Source organism: Limulus polyphemus, unplaced genomic scaffold, assembly GCF_000517525.1.
Source record: "Limulus polyphemus unplaced genomic scaffold, Limulus_polyphemus-2.1.2 Scaffold1379, whole genome shotgun sequence".
Lineage (NCBI taxonomy): Eukaryota > Metazoa > Arthropoda > Merostomata > Xiphosura > Limulidae > Limulus > Limulus polyphemus.
In genome coordinates this window covers 66,938-89,404 of record NW_013666989.1, presented here as the reverse complement: position 1 = coordinate 89,404, position 22,467 = coordinate 66,938, and the positions used below count along the sequence as shown (strand labels likewise).

General features: G+C 34.5%; 1 protein-coding gene across 1 annotated transcript in view; it reads left to right on the top strand.

Annotated features, from left to right (window-relative positions):
• Positions 1–16,659: 16,659 nt before the first annotated feature.
• Positions 16,660–22,467, top strand: part of LOC106463326 (serine/threonine-protein kinase H1 homolog) — a 34,940-nt gene continuing 29,132 nt past the window's right edge. The window contains exon 1 of the mRNA XM_013923346.2: positions 16,660–18,107. Within this exon, the coding sequence (XP_013778800.1) occupies positions 17,148–18,107 (960 nt within the window). The 5' untranslated portion in view covers positions 16,660–17,147. The remainder of the gene's footprint in view (positions 18,108–22,467) is intronic.

Genomic DNA, 22,467 nt, shown 5'->3' with positions numbered 1-22,467 from the left:
GCGAAATTCAAACAATACAAAAATGAGAATATTTTTCTAATATTAAAATAATCAGTAGAAATATAGCAAGTATACCAACAATAGCACCTTTTATTGTGAAACTTTACACAACAACGTTAGTGCTCATTCCCTGGACTCATAACCGATTTTTCATCTCTCCGGCCATTGCTAATGAAACAATATTATATTATAGCTACAGTAACATAAAGAACACGATACCTTAAAGTATTCAAGACTAAATTTCCATAGAGGTAGGAACAAAACAAACTAGAGTACACTAGAACCTTGAAATAGTTCTATTCATATGATATATTATGGTCAAAACTGTTTCTGTGTTAAAATGTTCGCTTTTATTAGTATGTGATCCTATTGGGCTAAACCTACATGTTAGAGTGACAACTTATAAAAGTGTTAGTACTTGAAAAAACTTGAAGTGTACTGTCTTCTTCAAGTCAAAACCATTGGTTTGTTCTGAAGTGAGAAATTATCCAATCTTAATACAATATCACTAGTTCAAATAATTCAAAGAAAATGTTAATATTTTCAGAAGACATAATATGTAATATCTAATGTATTAGGCTCTAATCTTAATATTTCAAAACTTAAACTTCAAATAGCAACATAATTAATTACAGCTCGTATTTTACCGTACAACGAACACTTTTAAGGGTCTTCCTGAAAGTGAATTTCAAAGTTGTTTTTTAAACTTGAAAAAATTAAGATACTTATTTCTAAGAGTCGAGGCGTGCGTGGCCTATTGGTTAACATGCTGGGCTGTGAATCCGATGATTCATTGTTCGTGTCTCGTTGTTGAAAAATGCGCCACTCACATTGGGTGTACAATAAGAGTGATTTTCATGTTCATTATTCGGTCATAGAAGAGTAGGTCAGGGGTTGGCAGTGGGTACTGTTGACTGACTGCCTACCTATTGTTGACCAGTTTAAAGCTACGAATGGCTATAGTGGTTATGCGCGGAAAGCCCTTGCGTAGCTATTCACGAAATTTCTGAAACAAACAAACTGTTATGAGATTCATTTGTCTCCACAAAAGCAAGTTACTTTAAAATTTAAGCAACTGTGCATCAGATCGATATAAAAGTTACTTTTAATATCAAATTATAATTTTCCAGCCACTTTTAAAGCGTGTCAGATACTTTGGAAAAAGAGTAGAACGAGGATAAAAAAAACACGAAAGTTTTTACAACTCGATGTCAACTTCCGATTTTCGAAACGGTTCAGTCTTTGAACATTTCTATAATTTTTTTATATTAAATGTTATTGAAATATATAAGATCTTGCAATAGCACATTCGATAAATGTACTCGACTCTCTTCTATGACTTCAACCAGCTCATTCATACTGGGAAGGATTCCTTATTAATCTTTTTTTACATTAATTATAACATAGGAAAAACGCTTGCAACGAAACCGATTCTGCATATTTTACTTAAGCTACGACAAATTTTATTATTGTGATGAATTTTTAAATAGGCATGCTTAATCTGTTGCTAGGCTGGTTGTTGTTTAGCACATTGGGCTATCTGTACACTACCCACCAGGAGTATTGAAACCCGGTTTTTGGTGTTATAAGCCTTCATACTTATTCCTGAGGCAATGGGAGGCGACGTGCTTAAGAGCTTCTTTATTTTCCTTTTTTTAAAAATAATTTTTCACAAATAGAAAGTGAAACGTGATTTTAATTACGATTTTCCTATAAATTCCGATAATAAAGCATTTTCTCCACTGACCAAATCATAATCTATAATTGATCGTATGTTTTATTTTTGTTTTAACAGAGCATGTACGTTTTATGTGTTCTGCCCTTCTGGTCGTTATTTACATAGATATTAATTACGAAACACCTGAATACAATAACAATGTGATAAGAAGAAGTAGATACAGATATTCAAGCAACTCACAAAAACTGATGAAGTTTCGAAGAGTGTTTATGTTAAGCCTAACAAGTGTTTTCTTTGTTTATTTATTTTAGAACAAGGCCACATTGGGCTATCTGCTTCTCTAGCGCGGAGAATCGAATCCCGGATTTTAGCGTTGTAAGTCCGTAAACTTACCGCTGTCCTATCGGTAGACGATAGAAATGTTATACATAAATTTACTATTTCATGATGATAAGGACTTTGCACGTACTAAACCTATACGCTTAGGATAATAATAATAAAATAATATTTTACATCTGATTTTCCTTAAGAGAATAATAATGATATAATAAATTCACATTGATCATTTTGCCGTAATATAAATATTGATTACACCAAAATCGGAAAAAAAATAATTTAGAATAATCTCTTTATAGCAAAGAAAAAAATATTATAAAATTCAGTTGAAATATACTTTAAAAGAGATTATTTGCAAACAGTTGATGCATTCAGTTATAATATGTTGTCTACGAGGATTCTACAATATTTTATGAAAAACATTGTTCTTTTCCGTAGCATTAAGAACGTATGTTGTATTTTAAATAGTTTTGCCATCTAGCGAAATAATAATGAACTATGTTTTCACCCTGCTTTCACATTGTGATTTTTGATATAACTATGTGTCAATTTAACTGAAAGAGTTCAGAATAATTTTACAGCTAAACAAACCGGTAAACATTTATAAACATTTAAAAGTAGAAACTTCAGCATAAGTCTCAAAAAATTAGATTTTTCATAATTTTTAAATAAAACAAATGTTTCATGCAAGTGCCCATAGTACGTCGTATGATATCTTGTTGCACTTGTACATACAATTTACACATTCTACTGGTATTAAGTGCTACGACAACTTGGAATTTTAGTATTTATATCTATAGGTTAAAGTGATTTTAATCAAAATTTTATTTACACACCTGATCCAAATAAAAATTCAAAATTTAGAAATCTTAGGTTTCTTGGTATAGATATCAATATGTGTTTTCACATGTATTTTCTAGATATCAGTTAATGGTAACCGAAATATAATGGCATTGAATTGCTTGTTCAATCTTTGTACGTATATTTCAGGTAAAATTTAACATCATGGTAAGCAGTGCACATTGTTTATACTAATCATGGCTAGTTTGTTTATTTTGTGAACACTAGATGGCAATACAGTCGCGTGTCTATATGTATATATATATATATATATGTATATGTTATTTTTTTATTTTTTTTTATATGGACTATCAAGATTACTTTTGCTGATTAAGCATCAAATTGACATTCATACAATCAGCATTAAGCCAAATATATTATTATTATTATTATTACATATAAATAAATGTATGGAGAAATAGGCTCGATTTATGTTCAGTAATTCAATGGACAGAGCATAGATAGCCCGTTGTGTAGCATTATGCTTAATTATAAATAAACAATAAATAAACCCATGACTGAATATTTAGATTTTTAATAAACTGTCAGGGTTGCCTAGTCACGATTTTTTGAGAATTTCATATTTGTATGGCTACCTTTTTTGAATCAATAATCACCACTAAGTATTAAGGTAAAATGAAGTGATAGCCTTAGCATCGGATAGTTTATTAAAAATAAAATAAATTAAATGAAGCATATATTGGCAATTTCCTTGAGTACTTAAGACATACGAGATAAAAGTACCACCGGTTTTGTTCTATCATACAAAATGTGAGTCATATAGTCAGTCTTTCACGTTTAGAAAAAAAATACAGTACTAGTTTTATTAGAAATAATAATAATAGTTTCCATGTTTTCTAAACACAAAACGCGTTTTCCTAGTCAGAATTTAAGGGTTGCAAGTTTGGTTAAGTTATTATGTCTTTTTACGTGTACCAGATTTTGTAATAGAACCACTAAGGCAGAGGGTGAAGTCACCAGAAAACTGCCCATGGCCATCTGACCACACCCATATAAAGCTCATCCAGCTATATTATTACATTATTATATGCATATTATTCTCCAGTAATTTGATCAAGATGCCTTACTTTTCGGCCTCGGAATGCAACAAAATATCGACCAAGATATATGGCAAGACCGTCCACTTGTAAATATTCATTTTAGGTTAATTATGTATTATTAAGTAAATTTTTATCGACCTTAATATACGAAGCAAATGTACTGTCTAACACACGTGTGATAAACAAAGCTCCATCGAAGCTGGTGTGTGTTAAACTGTGTTTAATGTAAGATACATGTATCCGCTTTACTAAGCATGATCACTGCTTACTCGATAAATTTAGATAATAACATATATCACTGGTAATTACATGTAATTATATTGATTTAAAGCCTCATTATCTAGATTCTAGTATACCGATATAGGCCTTTTTGCCAAGCTATTATGTTCTTACAGTGACACTGTAACATGTGTTAGTGTAAAATGAAGTTTATTTTTCATGACTATTTTAGAGAACTGATTCAATTATAACTTAAATAGATATTTTCATTTACCAGTCCATTGTTACACCAATCACAGAAACATTCAACTTGGGAAGAGAAACGATTTTTTACTTTTATAATTATTGTTTGTTTTTGAAGTTAAGCACAAAGCTACACAACGGGCTATCTGTGTTCTGCCCACCACGAGTATCGAAACCCGGTTTCTAGCGTTGTAAGCCCGCAGACATACCGCTGTGCCACTGGGGGGCATAAACATACCAGAATCAGGATAATTGATAGATTCTGAACTGTGCTGTTTAATGATTATTAATTTTCGTTTCTATGAATATGTGAAACAGTAATAAAAAAGTTATTCATTAATGTTACTTACGTTTCTATAAAAAAACAATTGTGCCTTATATCTTGATAACAAATGTTTAAAGATAATCAATTAGTTACTCCGCTCTTATTTCACGTATTAATGTCGCTCTGGATTAGGATTGGAAATAAATTATGAATAAATATTTATTTTTTTATTATAAGAATGAAGATAGTTCTTAGTATTTCTAGGAAAAGAAATTCCACTGCCGGGGCCTTTCAGTGGCACAGCGGTATGTAACGCTAGAAATCGAGTTTCGATAGCCCATTGTGTAGCTTTGTGCTTAACTTCAAACTACGTCAACTACATTCCACTGCCGGGGCCTCTCAGTGGTACAGCGGTATGTAACGCTAGAAATCGGGTTTCGATAGGCCATTGTGTAGCTTTGTGCTTAACTTCAAACTACGTCAACTACATTCCACTGCCGTTTTCTTCGGCATGTCGTTGTTATCATTATATTTCTCACTTACAGTAAGCATATAACAGACCCCGTAATATAATCTAAGAGGTGTTTTTTTAACTCAGATTGCACGCTTTTCTAAAGTCAAATCTTCCTTTTTGGTACATGTTTATGAAACCACACTTTATATGTGAGAATTGATCAATAAAATTACAAAGTATAATCACCTTTCAACTATTGAAAAGTTTTTATTTATTATCCTGTGATTTTGATTTTAATTTTTAAAAAAATCAATAGAAAGCTCTCATATAACACTATTTAATCGGTCTGGGGGTTGGGGGGGGCACCAAATAATTGTGGTAAGATGGCGGACGCGTAGTTTCAGTAGTTAGCCAGCTAAGGGTATATAACGCTGTAAATACTTAACTATAGTAATGTCTCTCTGTTTGCGACCTTCCCCCTGTGGCCCAGCGGAAAGTATAAGGGATTATAACACAAAAACTCGGGTTTCGATACCCGTTGTGAAGAGAGCATAGATAGCCCATTGTGTAGCTTTGCGTTTAACAGCAAACAAACAAAACTATCTGTGGTGATCCTAATTGTCAGGAGCTGACAGTTTCATATAATTTTTCGAGTTTCATTGATATAACTGCAAAATAAGTTTAAAATTTCAACCTTAACTATATTTTAAGCTGTCATATTATTGGAATGAGAATCAGTTGATTAAAAAATTAAGAGCATTAACCTTAGCATACTGTTCCATTTTATGTAATTATAATTTATTTCAGTGTATTAGAGTCACAAGGTAAGTTGCTACCAAATCCTCTTAAATTAAAATTCGATATTTTAAGATATGGCGTTAACCATATACTTAATGAATATAAACAAACAGAACAATGTATATCAATTTAAAATTATGGACATCTATCCGCAGATAGCCCTTGTATAGGCTGACCTAACATTATAAAACGAATAAATAAATCGTGGCAAAATAGAAATATGATAAAAGAAATATAAAAAAAACAATACTAATCACAGACATACGTACCGCGAGTAACCTTCTGACCAAAGTATCTTCACTTTTTACAAAGAAGTAACAACAATTAGGGCTAAAAGTGTGTCCTACTCATCAGAACTGAGTACGGGTTCTCTTTGGGATTTCAAGTTATGTAATGCTTCAATTTTAAAAGCTAGTACTAAGTTCCGTGTTTTTTTTCTTTTTTTTTTGTATTTCTTCACAATTCAGTTTTGATTGTGCATGAACAAGTACCGCCAAGTTACAGAGAACCTGACACTAACGAGGCTAGTTGTTGGTAAAGGTGAGTACCAGTACTTATAGAGAATTTCCCCACTGAAAATAAGCCTAAGTTTCAGGCCTAGCAATAAAACGTGGACATGAATAACCAAGGCTAGGAGACAATAACAACAATTTAGTTGATTAATTTCTTTTTTTCAGACTTGCATAAAATGTGAATCGATAGCTGCAAATTTCTGGTTTTGTCTGGAAAATGCAAACTGGATTCTTAGTCCAGCTGAAAATCCAATTGACAAATCAGATGATTTCGCTTCTAAAGAGGACGATCTAATTTTCCAAAGTGCTCGAGTTACTAAGTTTCTAAGTTGAATTGCAACCAAAGAATAAGTATTTGAGCTTGGCGTAATTAAACTGAAGACTTTGTATTGTATGCTATTAAGTTTGAGGGAGACTAGACTTCCTTGAACTATTATTTGAGATGTGGTATAATCTGATACTTTAACTCACACGTCTGGTCTGTACTAAGATCTGGAACCAAGTTATTTAAAAGGGTGCCTTTATTCCACGAGGTCAGATCGACAAGCTTAGTTTCTGGCGGACAACACTTACTATCAACCCTTTGTTGCCCAAGCTAACCACCAACACAGTATATTCAGCCTGTAACTCACTCAACGAAAATCGAGTATGTACAATACACCTCTGTTCTCGTCACAAGCACATTGGTCGTGTGGCCAAAGTGAACTGATTGTTGGAGATGGCAATACAAATGACTTATGGAAGACAGGGACCATTAGGAATGTGAAAATTCCAAGTATTGTGACAACACTTAGGTAGAAATGAACTAGTGAACAAAGAAATGATGAATTTTGAATTTCATAGGTCGACTGTAGGTTAAAGTTTATCCTGAAATACCACAGAAGGACGTGATTTCACGTGTTCTCTCTTAAATCTGTAAATAAGTTAATTTGTTTGTTTGTTATGAATTTCGCGCAAAGCTACACGAGGGCTATATGCGCTAGCCGTCACTAATTTAGCAGTATAAGACTAGAGGGAAGGCAACTAGTCATCACCACCCACTGCCAACTCTTGGGCTACTGTTTTACCAACGAATAGTGGGATTGGCCGTCACATTATAACACCACCACGGCTGAAAGGGCGAGCATGTTTGGTGTGACGGGGATTCGAACCCGCGATCCATAGATTGCGAGTCGAGCGCCCTAACCACCTGGTCATGCCGGACAAATAAGTTAGTAACGAAGAAATCATCAACTGGTATCTATTTTGTTCGTTATCAGATAAATATCTAGATCCTACATCCTTGAGATTAGCTTGAATAAACGACGACATGACATTACGAAGGAGGAAGTCTTCATTATTTTCCTCGGTAGCGGGAAACTCGCACAGCACAGTGTTTTGGAGAAAAAACGGGTCAACATGGAGCAACGCCCTCTTTATCAACATTAAGGCTATAGTTGCTAAAGAGAACACTTTAACCCAACTGAAGCTGGGCAAATTTCTTATCACCGTTAACAAGACAATAAACGTTAACTTGAAGATAACGATTCCAACAGCACTTCGAAAGCAATGGTTGTTTTCGGGAAGAAAGAAAATTGATGAAACTGTAATCGCAGCAATCCCATTAAATCACAAACCAGTCAAGTCTCCCGATGAAACTCAAAATGGACTTTTGTGTTTTTAGTATATTTAAACGCAAACTCAGGTCGATATCCACGTAGAGTGCGGATCCTGTTGTCGAGATATGGAACTAAGATGAATCTCACCATTCTTCGCACAAGCTTCTTACAATGGAAATTAAGTATACGACTTACAATGGAAATTAAGTATACGACAATAGTATGTAGGCACGGCCATCAAAATGAGCACACACATGCACATCTAACACAGATTATTGTGTTTAAATCCACTATAATATATATAGACGTAATCACATACCTATCTAACACAGTGTATTGTATCCATCATAATATATATAGACATACACACATTATGTGCCCACCATGATATATATATATATATATATTATAGACATATACACATGCATGTCTAACATAGTGTACTGTGTCCACCGTAATATATATATATATATTATAGATATACATACCTAACAGTGTATTGTATCCACCATAATACATATATACATAGACGTACACACATACGTATCTAGCAGTGTATTGTCAAAGGGTAATGACTTTTAAATGCACTGCTTTGTCAATGACTTTAAGAAAAGCACCAAAACGATTCTGAATAGCTCTCTGTTTTGATTACTACGTTTTTGATATTTCCTCTTTTCTCGGTATTCATCTTGAACAATTACCTTATTTAGTTAAAAATTTTGTAAATCTTTCAACTCGTGCTTGAAGTCAACTCAACAGAACGAGTCTATAAAGCTAACAATTCTTATACGTGACGTTCACAAGAAGCATTAATTTGTTATTAAGGCTGTCATTTCCTTTCAGGAACGTTATTGCAAGTTACACACTTTAGAGAGAAAGTGTTTGCAGAAGCGCAATTGCCCAAACACTCTGACATTGAAAGACGTCCTCTAATCAAAGAAACTTGCTGCTAAGCACTTTTACTTACTTTTCACAGCGACGTAAGTATCTTGACCACAAGTCTAAAAGCCATGTATAGTATCCTTTATGAATTGTGTTTTTTGTTACTATGTCTTCTAAGCAACATTTCTGACTGACATCAGGAATTAAGAAAACTGAAAAAAAAATGTGACAAACGAGACTTCAAAAGACTGCATTGTTTACAAACTACAACTGTTTGAGTGTTCCGATACAACACTTCAATCAAAACTTCTCACACGTTCACATACGTAAAGTACACCCAGTGAATAAAATGTCATATGTTGGCTTAAATATGAGAAAATATAGATCCGTTAAATACTTCCTGAACTTAGATTTTTTTTTCTCTTATATTCCCTTTCACCCTTGACGGAAGAGGGTCTTTCCTCCTGAAAACACTGGGTTTATTTGTTTATTGAGATTTATTTTAATTTATCTCTCCAAGCTTGTAAACTCTCCAACATATGTTTCAAACAATGATTTTGTTTGTTTGTAATTAAGCACAAAGCTACACAAAGGGCTATCTGTGCTCTGCCCACCACGGGTATCAAAACCCGGTTTCTTTGTTTACAACATTTCGTCTTAAGATTATCCTGGAATCGTAGGTCTACCGTTCATTATTTGAAGCCCCCCCCCCCCCAGTGGCACAGTGGTATGTCTGTGGACTTACTACGCTAGATAATATGTTTCACTATTGTACGAAACGAAAAGCATTTTACAACAGTTATTAAAAAAAGAAAAGATAAAAATATTTCATTGAATTGAGATAAGTGTTTACTTCTCGTTGAAAACGGAGTTTATCAAAAACACATTTTATACACAAGAAAGGAGTGAAACGCATGGAGAAGAATCAGATTTTGACTCGTGGTATCACTATAGTTTATTGTAATAAGATCAGTAAATCTAATCTTAAGTTCGCCCGTTCTTTCTTCATGCATCCGTGTTAAGAATTGTTTTGTTCCTTTTACACACTTGCCCCCCCCCCAGTAGCACAGCGGTATGTCTGCGGACTTACAACGCTAGAAACCGGGTTTCGATACCCGTAGTGGACAGAGCACAGATAACTCTTTCTGTAGCTTTGCTTAGTTACAAACAAACAAAAACAAACTTATACACACTTTGAGGAAAACCTAGAAGAATTAGTGTACAAAGACAATAAGAGCGAAATCAAATATATATATATATATATATATGAACAATAGAAAACAGATATTCGGAGACTTTTATCTATTTCTAGGTTCACCATTTTAAGTTATGCATATTTCAAAATACTGTTAACTCCCGCCGAAACTGCGAGTGTGAGAAAAGCAAATAATGTGTTTTATATTTTCATATATATGTATATTTCAGTGAGAGACTGTCAAAAAAACAACAACATTTATTTGCACTTTGATCAATTTGATCTAATGATTTTTTTTTCTTTTACATAATGCACATCATATTACTGTGTAAACCAAACAAATAAGTTTCATTAATATAAATAGCTCAGACTTTTCCTAATCGGCTAGTCATACTATGCCACGAAGGGGCGTATTAAGGTTAATTGGCGCTCTAGGCACACAATTTTAGTTGCGCCCCTTCCTTCTTGAATGACTCACCATTATCCATAAATACGAAAATAACAAGAAATTGAAATGCAATAAAATAAGTTTAAATTTGCTTTTATTATAAAAAAACAGATTCAAAACTAAACATATTTTGATTTTTTACCCCCTAAGAGGTACTCCTCAAACTGTTACGCTCTAGGCCCAAAAGTTGAAAGAAGGTTGATTAATACGTTCTTGGTGCCACGTGTGTTTTCGGTATTTGTAATGAATTTGGACAGAAGCCGACAAAACGAATGCAACATTGTGAAAAACACGCTGATAAGAAAAAAAGTATACGTTTAGTGAAAAGCAGACGTACTAAGTTTAGAATGAAGAAGAATTGCACATTTTAGCCAGCTGCTTAATGTAAGTGCCATTATCATAGCTAAGTCGAACACCTTGCTGATATTGCTAAAACTAAGTTCCATACTTATCTACACATTGGCCCAAAGTTTTAAGTGCAACATTAATTTTATCCAAGGTTAAAGAGTAGCTATATATTATGATTTAAAAGTCTGGTTGTTCACTTGCTTTGGTACTATAAAAAGCTTAACACTGAAAAATAACGACGATCGTTAAATAATTTGTTCTCTAAGCTACTAAAAATGACTTGCTTGTTAGCGTGCTGGGATGCGGATCGGAAGGTCCGAGTTTTAGCCGGTGGTATACCGTTTAATATTCCTCTGCATTTTCAGCTATATGTGCATTATAAAATCAACACTCAAACATGTTATTTGATTAAAACTAGCTGTGTGAACAACAGCTGTTGCGAGCTAGTCGCCCGCCCTCTGGTGAGCAGTTCTAAACTAGAGACGGGTATGCCCCAGTCTTGTGTTGCATAAGACGTCATTTAAGTTGAAAATACTAGATACCTACTCCAAACAAATCCCTTAAGTCCTTCATTCAAGTATATAGATGTATATATTCTGAGATGTCGTTTTTTAAAATTAATTGGGAATGATATATTATTGGCTGAATACTTCAATAACAAATAATTATTTATTTAAAACACTATTGCGTCATTCAGAAATTGCCTTAGCAGTTGTCGTCATTAAATAAAGATGTGCCAAAATTGCTTTAATCAGCATAATGCATGGTGCGATGTGAAGATTTGTTTGTTTGTTGTGGATTTCCCGCAAAGCTACACGAGGTCTATTTGCGCTAGCCGTCCCTGATTTAGTTGTGTAAGACTAGAGGGAAGGCAGCTAGTCATCACCACCCACCGCCGACTCTTGGGCTACTTTTTTAACAACGAATAGTGGGATTGACCGTTACATTATAACGCCCCCACGGCTGAAAGGGCGAGCATGTTTGGTGTGATGGGGATTCGAACCCGCAGATTGCGAGTCGAGCGCCCTAACCACCTGGCCATTTCGGGCCCGCGATGTGAAGAGAGGAGATTTTTCTTGGCCCTGCTTTTTTTATCCACCAGGAGGATAATTTTAACCCTACGATAAAATGTTTTAAATTTACAATATCTTTTTACTGGTAATTTTAAACATCTGATTCTGTAAACCCCGTTTTTCTCACGCGACCCGTATTTCAGTGATTGTCACGTTCACAGAATTGTAATAATAATAATAGGGATTCTTAATAATCTGGGTTCATATGTACGCAGTATACTCCATTACCTTGTATCCAGTACTTGCATAACCAAGCAACCACACACTCAAAAGGCTAATTTAATATGTAGATTGGTTTTGGGTTTTTTCGCACAAAGCTACACGAAGGCTATCTGCGCTAGCTGTCCCTAATTTAGCAGTGTAAGACTAGAAGGAAGGCAGATAGTCATCACCACCCACGGCCAACAAATAGTGGGATTGATTGTCATATTATAACGCCCCCACGGCTGAAAGGGCGAGCATGTTTGGTGTGACGGGGATTCGAACCCACGACCCACAGATTGCGAGTCGAGCGCCCTAACCACATGGTCATGCAGGGCCTTACTGTGTAGAGGCAGCAAACAAAAGAAAGACGCTTCTATCATGAAGAATACTGTAAAAAGATCAATTAGAACTTCTTAACACCATCTGTGCACTCAAATCTATATACTTTAAAGCACTAAAGATCTAACAGAAATTATTCAGCTTGGTCATGGTAATCGTTTTCAACTAAATACAAATATTTAATTTCTTCTATTCATTAAGTAATGTTCATAAGTATGAAAGCTAAAAATAAAAATTGTTAAGTTTATTTTTTAAAGTAAATATGTGACATTATCAGCCTGATAAAACAAAGAGGTTTACACACGATGTGTCAAGGCTTACTATGCTGTATTATTGTGTATCTGTTTTATTCCCCTTCCCATTCCCGCATCCCACATACACACACACACACACACACATATTGGCAAAATGGCAACGCTAGAAACCGCGTTTCGATACCCGTGGTGGGCAGAGCACAGATAGCCCATTGTGTAGCTTTGTGCTTAACTTCAAACAAGCAAGCAAACAAGGCAAAATGGAATAAATGTGAGCACTTTTATAGAATAAGAATGCTTTCAAAGCTTAATATAAAACTTGGTATTTTACTCTGAATCCATTCACTTTTTTTTAAGTTCATTCAGCCTTGTCCCCCGATGGGACAGCAATAAGTTTACAGACTTAGAACGCTAAAATCCGGGGTTCGATTCCCCCCGCAATGGGCCACGGCAGATAACCCCATGTGGCTTTGCTCTAAAACAAACAAATAAAATCATTTAGCCTTAGTGCATTTATATTGAAAGAGTCTGGATAACAATAGAAATGACTGTAACAATAGTGCAGGACCATGTTTTCTAACCTAAAGATTTTGAAAATATTTTGAATGTTTGCAAGTTACTGCTTTAAAACAAACAAGTTTTATTATTATTATTCAGAAATTTATAAAATAATGTTTGACTTTTTCATATTTTTGGTTCTCATAAACTGATGAAGCTCCTCACTTGAATAAAGGAAAGACGGATAATTCGAATATTGACCAACTCCTCTCTCAAAAGTATATGATTATTATATTCTTATCATTATCACAGAACTAAAGTTAATCTCACATATGCTATATTACAACCACAAACGTTATCTTTTTTAAAACATACATTATGTCCTAATACTGATGTTGGTCAATCATCTGTAGTTGTTAGTCCATTTGGAATGATTTTATCCCCATCTGCATCGCAAGCAGGTCTTTAGTTTCTCGAGTTTTAATTCGTTAGGAGCATTTTATAACATTTGTCTTCTGTTTGAAGATACACACAAACAGTTATAAGAAATGTGTTAAGGTTTATGATGCATCTAAGGTTTGAGTCTTCCAACAGATAAAGGAGACTGAGATAGATATTTCACAAAGGAAAACTGTTTTATTCGCCAGATGAAACTGTCACGGAGTTTCTATGGAAAATTTAAAATCAACATTGAGCTCTGTCTTCAGAGTCGCCTTTTCAGCGCAAGAGCTGCAGGACCCGTCGGAATTTGAAAGACCATTTAACGATTACTGGTAGCATATTTTCATAAGAACAACTTTGCTTAGAACTAAATTACAGTCCTAATCTCCATTATTGTATGATCATTGTAGAGTTAAACCTGGAATAGCTGTTACCAAGCTGTGTCTGATAAGTTTCTGGTTTCTCCAATAGCCACTTAAAAATCAACCTTGCATCCATGTATCATGCTTAGTCCGTGGTTCTCCAAAGCAGCAACTATAACCTTAGGCATGGTTTGACTGCTCGATTTGTCCAACTTGGTAGATCCAGTTCAGGCCCCGCTAGTTTAAACTAGCTAAATTCGCTGCTATCATAACTCATCATTAACCTCCATGCAGCTGTTGCATGAATGATACGTGTGCCTAATAGTCCTGCCTGATAACAGTTTGCGACACCCCCTGTAACCAATGATCCCACGTATCATAGATGAACAGTCGCGCCTTCACTTATGCCTAACTCTGTCTGCATTTATGGTGCCTCTAAGGTAACTGAGACTGGGAAATCCTGTTGTCGTATAAGAAATCATAATGGTCGCATCGTAAAGCCTTACAGCTTCTGCTGCATAGGATCTGGTGGTTGGCATTTATTTCATGCTTGGGCGGTAGTCGTGGATCCTGGAGGCTATTTTGAAATCTGCAGCTGTGGTTTTCACTGTTGTTGATTTTTTTTCCTCTTCTCCAATGCATAATTCATTATGATCACTTCAAACAACTTTGCCACTGCAAGTGCCTCTGTGTGAGAAAAAATGTCCCTCAGATCCATGTGGTGTGTATGAGTTCACTTTACAGCCCTTATGTGAACTTCCCGACGAGACATGGGTCCAATGGGAGACATGCTTGGGATGTTTTCCTATGTAATATCATTAAATTGTTTGTATAATTGTCCCTAAATCACTGAGAGCGAAACACACATTTAACTCATCAGAACACATAGATGAAGATGCATTACTGGCTGATGCATAAGATATGCAAGATCTATTCAAGATAACAGAGGTTCTGGCATCAATTACAATGGATTTTCCACCTCTCCAACTAGATGCCGACAATCCAGCAGCAGTGAAGCTATTGGAATGCATGCTTATCAGAACCTTAATGCTGATGGAGTCCAGCCTTCCTTTGACACAGCCACATGTCTCCACTCCCAAAGTTATACCACCGCAACTAAAGGAGAAGCCATCACAAAAATTGAAGAACCAATCTAAGCGGTTCAGATGTCTCATTAGATGATGTTCTATCATGAGATGTAACAGCACCGGTTTGTTTGTCCACCTCCATAGAAATCATTTCGTCCATAGAACAAATAAAACCTTCCCAGGGTTAAAAAGTGGGAAGAGATCTTCCAAACCACAATATTTAAACATCCAAAACCATGACATCCATGCCGCACCAATAGCAATAATAACACCAAAATTCGAGGTCAACACGGGGCTTCTGTTTTGTCATACGTTCTATCCAATCTCTTTCATTCTTCAAATACATTCAAAAAGCCAGACTATTCAGATTTGCTCCGTGATACATTTTCTGTCGGACCTCCTGTTATTCTGCGGAATTAACCCGATTACTCTCACGTTCAACTACTTTTCATCTTCCATTAGTAGCCCTAATAGGCATTTTTAAGTTGTAGCACTTCTAGAAAGTCAAAATAAAGGTTTCTGTCTTTGGTCATTCCTCTTATAAGTTTAGGCTCAATTACTCCCAAACTATTTATTCAAGTAATTCTATTGTCTCTTTGCAACTGGTAATTCCACTCATGACATACAATCAACCTCTAAATGTGTTCAAACTGTTAGAGCTCATGATTGTTATAGTCAGATTATATATATATATATACATATTAAGTACAAATGTTAAAAAATATGTATATATATATATATATACATATACGCCCCCCTAATGGCACAGCTATATGTCTGCTGACTTACAACGCTAGAAACCCGTCGTGAGCAGACCTCAGATAGCCCATTATGTAGCTTTGTGCTTAACTACAAACAAACAAACAAATAACAAACACACATATAATATATATTCAAAGAACCTCCAGTACAAATAAAGAAGAAGAAAGAGAAAAATTAAGCATTTTCAGCCTTATGGTATCCATACCTTTTGTAGTTTTATCGCTTGTATTTTTTTTAAATATATGTTTAAAAGAAACTAACAAAACTCCATCTCAAAATATCCATTATTGATATTGAGAATGACAGCTTCAAGTACCAAATTTATTCCGGTATTTTTTTACGTTAGACAACAGATACATGTTTACAAATACATCTGTAAATGTAAAGCTGATCCATCCGTATAAAAACTATTTTCATCCATTTAGCAAAAAAAAAAAAATCATCTTTACAACGCTAATCATGATATTTTACATAACTTAAATGAAATGTTTTTTGTTTGTTTTTTGTAAGTTAAAGCTCACATTATATATATATATATGTGTGTGTGTGTGTATATATATATATACAATTTATTTTTCACGATTCCTGTATAGTCTATAACGTTCTCAAAGTGGAGCGATATATATATATATATATCAAAACTACACAAAGGACATCCGCCTTCTTCTTAGTAAGTATAAGTGATTATAATTTATAGGGTCAGCCCTCTTTTCTCACTTGCCTATCATTTGCGCATATGCCCTTTGAACAATCGAGTCAGGCCACTGACGCACGTCATCATTACTAGAGAGGTCTCAGCGGAAGGATGTGGTGGAGTATCGTGACTCGTGTGTTATCGAAGAAAAACTTTGTTAGGATTGGAAAATGTTTTTCTTGAATTTTTTACAAAAGCGAAGCGAAAAATTGAAGTCAGTCTTTCTCTATAAATGGACGTTACATAATTTCGTTTCGTGTCATTTTATATTTTCTTCGAACAAAGCAGAGCGTCTTTATTATAAACCTGTTGGTAAGTGTGAATAATAACTTGTAATAGTAATTAGTACTGTGATTAGTGTGAAGTGCGCAGAAATAGTGGAGATTTTTGACCGACTAGTTTTGAGCCTTGAGCTTCTTTTCGCGTAATTGACTACTAAAGCAAATCCACGTTGGTATCGCAGTATCTGTATGTGTACTATATTATATTTAAAATTATAATTTAACTCTTTGGTTATACGAAATACAAAACGTGTGTAATGTACATACATACATAATGGGTTGTAAAGACAGTAAGCTTGAAAAAAATTGTGACTTTGATAACAAATTTAGTGAAAGTACAATTAAACCAGTGTACGAAGTGAACATTCCAAAAATGAAAGTCAGGAAAGCGCCCAGGGAAAAAGGACGGCATCGTCGAACTGGTACCGGCCGCCAAACAACTGTGGTTAGCAATCCGTGTTCTAATGCCTATTCTCGCGCTGTTAAAAGTAAAAGAAAGCGCCAAACAGACAAAACCGGACAAGTTAGACGTTCCTGTTCGAAAACTGTCTATGACCCCAGGATCACAGCAAGATATGACATTAAAGCTGTTATTGGAAAAGGTAGTTTTAGTCGAGTGGTTCGTGTAGAACACAGAATTACAAAGCAACCTTATGCAATAAAACTGATTGAAACCCCAAAAGGAAAAGAAGCTTTTGAAGCAGAATTATCAGTGTTAAGAAGAGTTAATCACCCAAATGTTATCCGACTTATAGAAGTGTTTGAAAGTAATGACAAAATCTACATGGTAATGGAGTTAGCAACAGGTGGCAACCTGCTAGACAGAATTGAAGCCCATGGGTACTTCACGGAGTCTGATGCAGCCCGGGTGTTACAAATGATCTTATGTGGTGCAAGTTATCTTCATAGTGTAGGTATCACACATAGAGATTTGAAACTTGAAAATCTGCTGTACTATCACCCTGGAAATGATTCGCGTATCATGATAACAGATTTTGGATTTGCTAGCACACGTAAACCTAATGGTAATGTCTTCATGCACACTGTTTGTGGTACCCCACAATATATTGCTCCAGAAATAGTTGCTCGTCGACCATATACGTGTGCTGTTGACATGTGGGCAATTGGTGTCATAACATATATTCTTCTTTCTGGGAACTTTCCATTTGATGCCAAGCAGGATGCCCTGATTTTGAAATTGGTATTGAAGGGTTCTTACAACCTGTCGGCTGAGGTAGGCTACTTACAGTGATTTCTTAAGTTACAAAAGATTAAAATGTTTTTATTTCATCCATCACATTGCCTCATTTGTATTATGTATTAGTGGATGAGTAAGGCTAATGTAAGATCAATAAATCCACAGGGTTTCTGTAAACCCAGACAGATGTTTAACATATACCAGCACATGCATTATTAGTGTATTACAAGAAATGTTCATAGCCGTAATATCAGAGTAACTATATTATGATAAAGTTTAAGCTTATACACTCAAACACCATGTTACTTAATTTGTATCAAAATATTATTATTGTACAACCTACTTAAATATATTAATGAGTTGTTTATTTTTATGGTTGATATTAGTCTGCAGGTATGACTATTAAAAATTTGAGTACCAGTCCATATGCTGTAAAGTACGTGTCTTCTAAGTGTCCAAGATGAAAAGATCAGGATGTTATCTAGATCTTTTTTATGACTGGAACAATGTATTCTTTGTTTCAAACAATGGAATATTCTTAATTCTCAATAGACTTAGTTGTAGCACTTTGCATGTCCTTATAAGTAACAGATGATGTGTACATTTGAAAAATGGGCTTAACAAAGTGAACAATCTTAGCTTATTTCTTGCCAAAATCTTTATCTTGAACTGTTGTTCCATGATATTTTTCAGCATAGGTGGATTATGGTTTAAGGTAAATTTAATGAAAATACATTTATAGATACATAACAAAATTAATCAGGAAAAGCAAATTATGGAAGTTTTACATTTTTTGTCATTATTGGGTATTTTAATTACAAGATGGTCATTACCTCATCATTAACGCAACATATTTGAAAGAACAAATACATGCTGCCCCTTTTGTGTGTATATTAATACAAGTGGTTATTTTTAGTGGTAAAATATTTATTATAGTCTTTTATTACGCAGCACAATATCACTGTTTGGCCACAGCATATACTCAAACTATAGGTTAATTAATTCCAAGAATTAGATAAGTATAAATTTGGTATTATTTAAAGCTTGTAGTAATTAGAAAACAAAACAAATTATGAATGAAGTCTCTCCCCAACCCCTACTGATGTGATTTTATCTGCTGTTTATAAGGTAAATATTATGTGGAAGATGATATATTTAATGAGGGTTATAAAAACTATTTACAATGAACCATTTGCAACGATTTTCAAATGTCTTCATTTCAATAGTGTTCTTGAGAACCCAGAAATTCTTTTTCTATCAGTAATAGAATTTTGAGACATAAAAGTACTAATTACATCAACTGTTACCATAAAGCACACTTTTTAAGTCAGTAAATTGCTTCAATCAAAAGACTTGCATATCGTAGTATGTGACATCTTTTATAAACAATTGCCATTGTTCATTTAGCATAACACCTGGAAAAAGAATGTGAAGAACTGATGCTATAATAATATATATAATGAAGTATTATTAATTACTTATAATTTCATATCCATTTAATTAATTTCTATAATTTGAAAAAAAATCATGTTCTTAGAGATTTGATCAATTGTAAGATTGTGGTTTATTCCTGTTATTGTAAACTTTTATGGTTAATGTATTGGATATTTCAAGCAGAATCGTTACCTTATCTATGCTTACTTTAATGTTATTTTCATTAAAAGTGTTGATTAGAATGTTTAATATATTAGTTCATATTAATCTATTATAATAATATTTTTATTATATAAAGTATCTGAATACTCTGGAAACCATAGGCACTTCAACGAATTTTTACAGAATATATTTCACATGTCATCCTTGTAATTCGAAACAAATTTGGAAACGGTACTTCCATTCTGTTTGAACTCTGCGAACTTCGTGTCATTGTCGATGGTCCGACACTAGTCGTGAATTCATTGCTTCAGATGTTCAGTGTCCCTGATTTTTCTCTTTGTACGTACGTGTCTTGAACAATCCTCAGAAAAAGAAAGCCATGGGTCCGAAGATCTGGCTCACGTCTGCCAATCCAACGTCCTGAGAAGGTGTCATTCAACCACGCTCGGACTCCCTGGCTACAAATAGCCTATGGTTCCAGACTTTTCGAACACCACGTTGAGAGAATTTTTCATTATTAACTCAGTATATTGATTTAGGTCTGACCTAAATATTTTAAGCTGGCCAAATTTGTAAGATATTATTTAGATTATGGTTGAAAATATCGCTAACAGTCAGGACAGTCAATTGATGAAACTATGCTTTCATATCTTAATTAGTAACATTGTAAGAACAATATATTTAATTTAGCTATATTGTATATTCGTTCGGTGTTGGTTTTTAGTTATGATCTATGTTATTGCAAGTACTTTGATTAGAAGTTAACATTACAGTACTATTGTTTACGTGCTACTAAGTAATGCACTGTCCTGAACCTAAGTAAATCACCCCTGTACGTGACTACTGCCTGTTATAAAAAGACACGTGCACTCGCGCTTTGGGAACAACGGAGAATGTCACTGCGTACCAACTGATTTTGTGATTATATACATACATCACCCAGTCTACAGTTCAAGTTAGCGGGTGGGGCACGTCAGTCTTCGTTCGATTGCAAGGCGGGAAATGGTTCGACGTGCTGGAGCAGGGGGAGGGGGTAATAAATGCATGGTTTTTCACGTCATTATGTATAAATGTGATAACAGCTTGCTTCCGGTTACTCTAGTTGCATAGTAGAACCAAATACCACGTGCTGATCTCACTATAAAGACTTCGTCCACATCTAGACAGAAGACAACTGATAAAGTAGAAACTTTTTCTAATAATATAAAAGGTATAGGTGGAAGAATAAAATTTCCTACGTACGATTATTAATTATTTCAAATAAAGTATTTATCAGAATAACAACAACAACAAATCGAAACGCTAGAATTCAAAATGCGCACCATAATAATTTTGTTTGTAATTAAGCACAAAGTTACACAATGGGCTATCTGTGCTCTGCCCACCACGGGTATCGAAACCCGGATTCTAGCGTTGTAAGTCCGCAGACATACTGCTGTGCCACTGGGGAGGCCGTACAGGTTGAAGATATACTTGTTTACATCAGCATTGCCAAAATTGGAGCCATATATCGTAGTGTTGTTTGTCTTCTACAAAATTCATATACACGGGAAAAAAATAGTCCTGACATTTAATATCAAACTTCATTAAAGTTGACTTGTGCGTACCGTGAAGCTTAAAAATTGATAGTAAGTTTCTATAGTAACGAAATGTACATGACATGTTCATGAAGAACGTTAGTTATCTACAGCTGAAACTCCTGAAATGAAAAAATAAAAAGCATTTCTGAGTAAGAAGTGTAATTTAGATAAGAATGTTGAAGGCAGTAGTTTGAAAAGAGCCCCAAGTGATATATGCCAGACACCCTCTGTTAATTCTAATCCTCAACAATGTGCGGGAAACAAAGACAATAGCCATTTTTAGGCGTCATCTTGGGGTCTTGCCGAGGCCACGTGCTTCTTCGGCCCATTACTTGAGAGTTGGGAGACGCCAGATGTGACAGCAAGGTCCTTCTTTGATTAGTTTTGAATTACTGAACATCCTTTATGTCCATGTGCCTTCTCAAGACTGTTGTATCATTTGCCAAGTATAGAACACACGCGTATATTTTATATATTAAGTATTCTTCAAAATGAAATTAAAAAAGATATTTTGTTTTTTCACTATTTCTCTGTCTTTGTGCATGTGTATGTAGCTTAATTAATAATATTTGTGTAGGTTGAATAAAACTTAATTGACAGGTTAGGAGTTTCTTCAGAATTGTTAGGTTTGTTTGGTAAATGTCAACATCACAAAAACGTTACCGTCGTTCTGCGTTGTTGGAAATTTGGTTGATGGTATTTTCAACACGAACAGTAGTTCATACGACATGGACATGGCTTCAAAGTCCGAGAAGCCACAGTTTAGGCACAATTGTTCTTAAAGTAGAACTACTGACCAGAAGGAGGGTAACAAGTCAGCAGTATCCACTCCCAACGAGGCTACTTATTATTAAAAATTAGTGGAATTTGAAGATTATGTTTCGGATCAAGTTATATGTCAATGATATTCCTAGAAATTCCATGTGGAGTATAAAGAAAATTACAAAATGTGTTCATTACGTGTAACTGATTCGTATAGCATATGATCTTTGACTTCGTTTTGGTCGACCTTTAGTTTCCATATTCTTGGATAACTTTCAGTTGAAATAGTTGTATAGTTTACAGATATATTTTTTATAACTTTCTAGTCATTTGATCGTTTCTGCTATGTATGTAAACAACATAATAATATCAACGATTTATGAAAATGGTTCTGTGTAGATCAATTTTGATGTAGAAATTCTTGGATAACTTTCAGTTAAAATATTTGTATAGTTTAC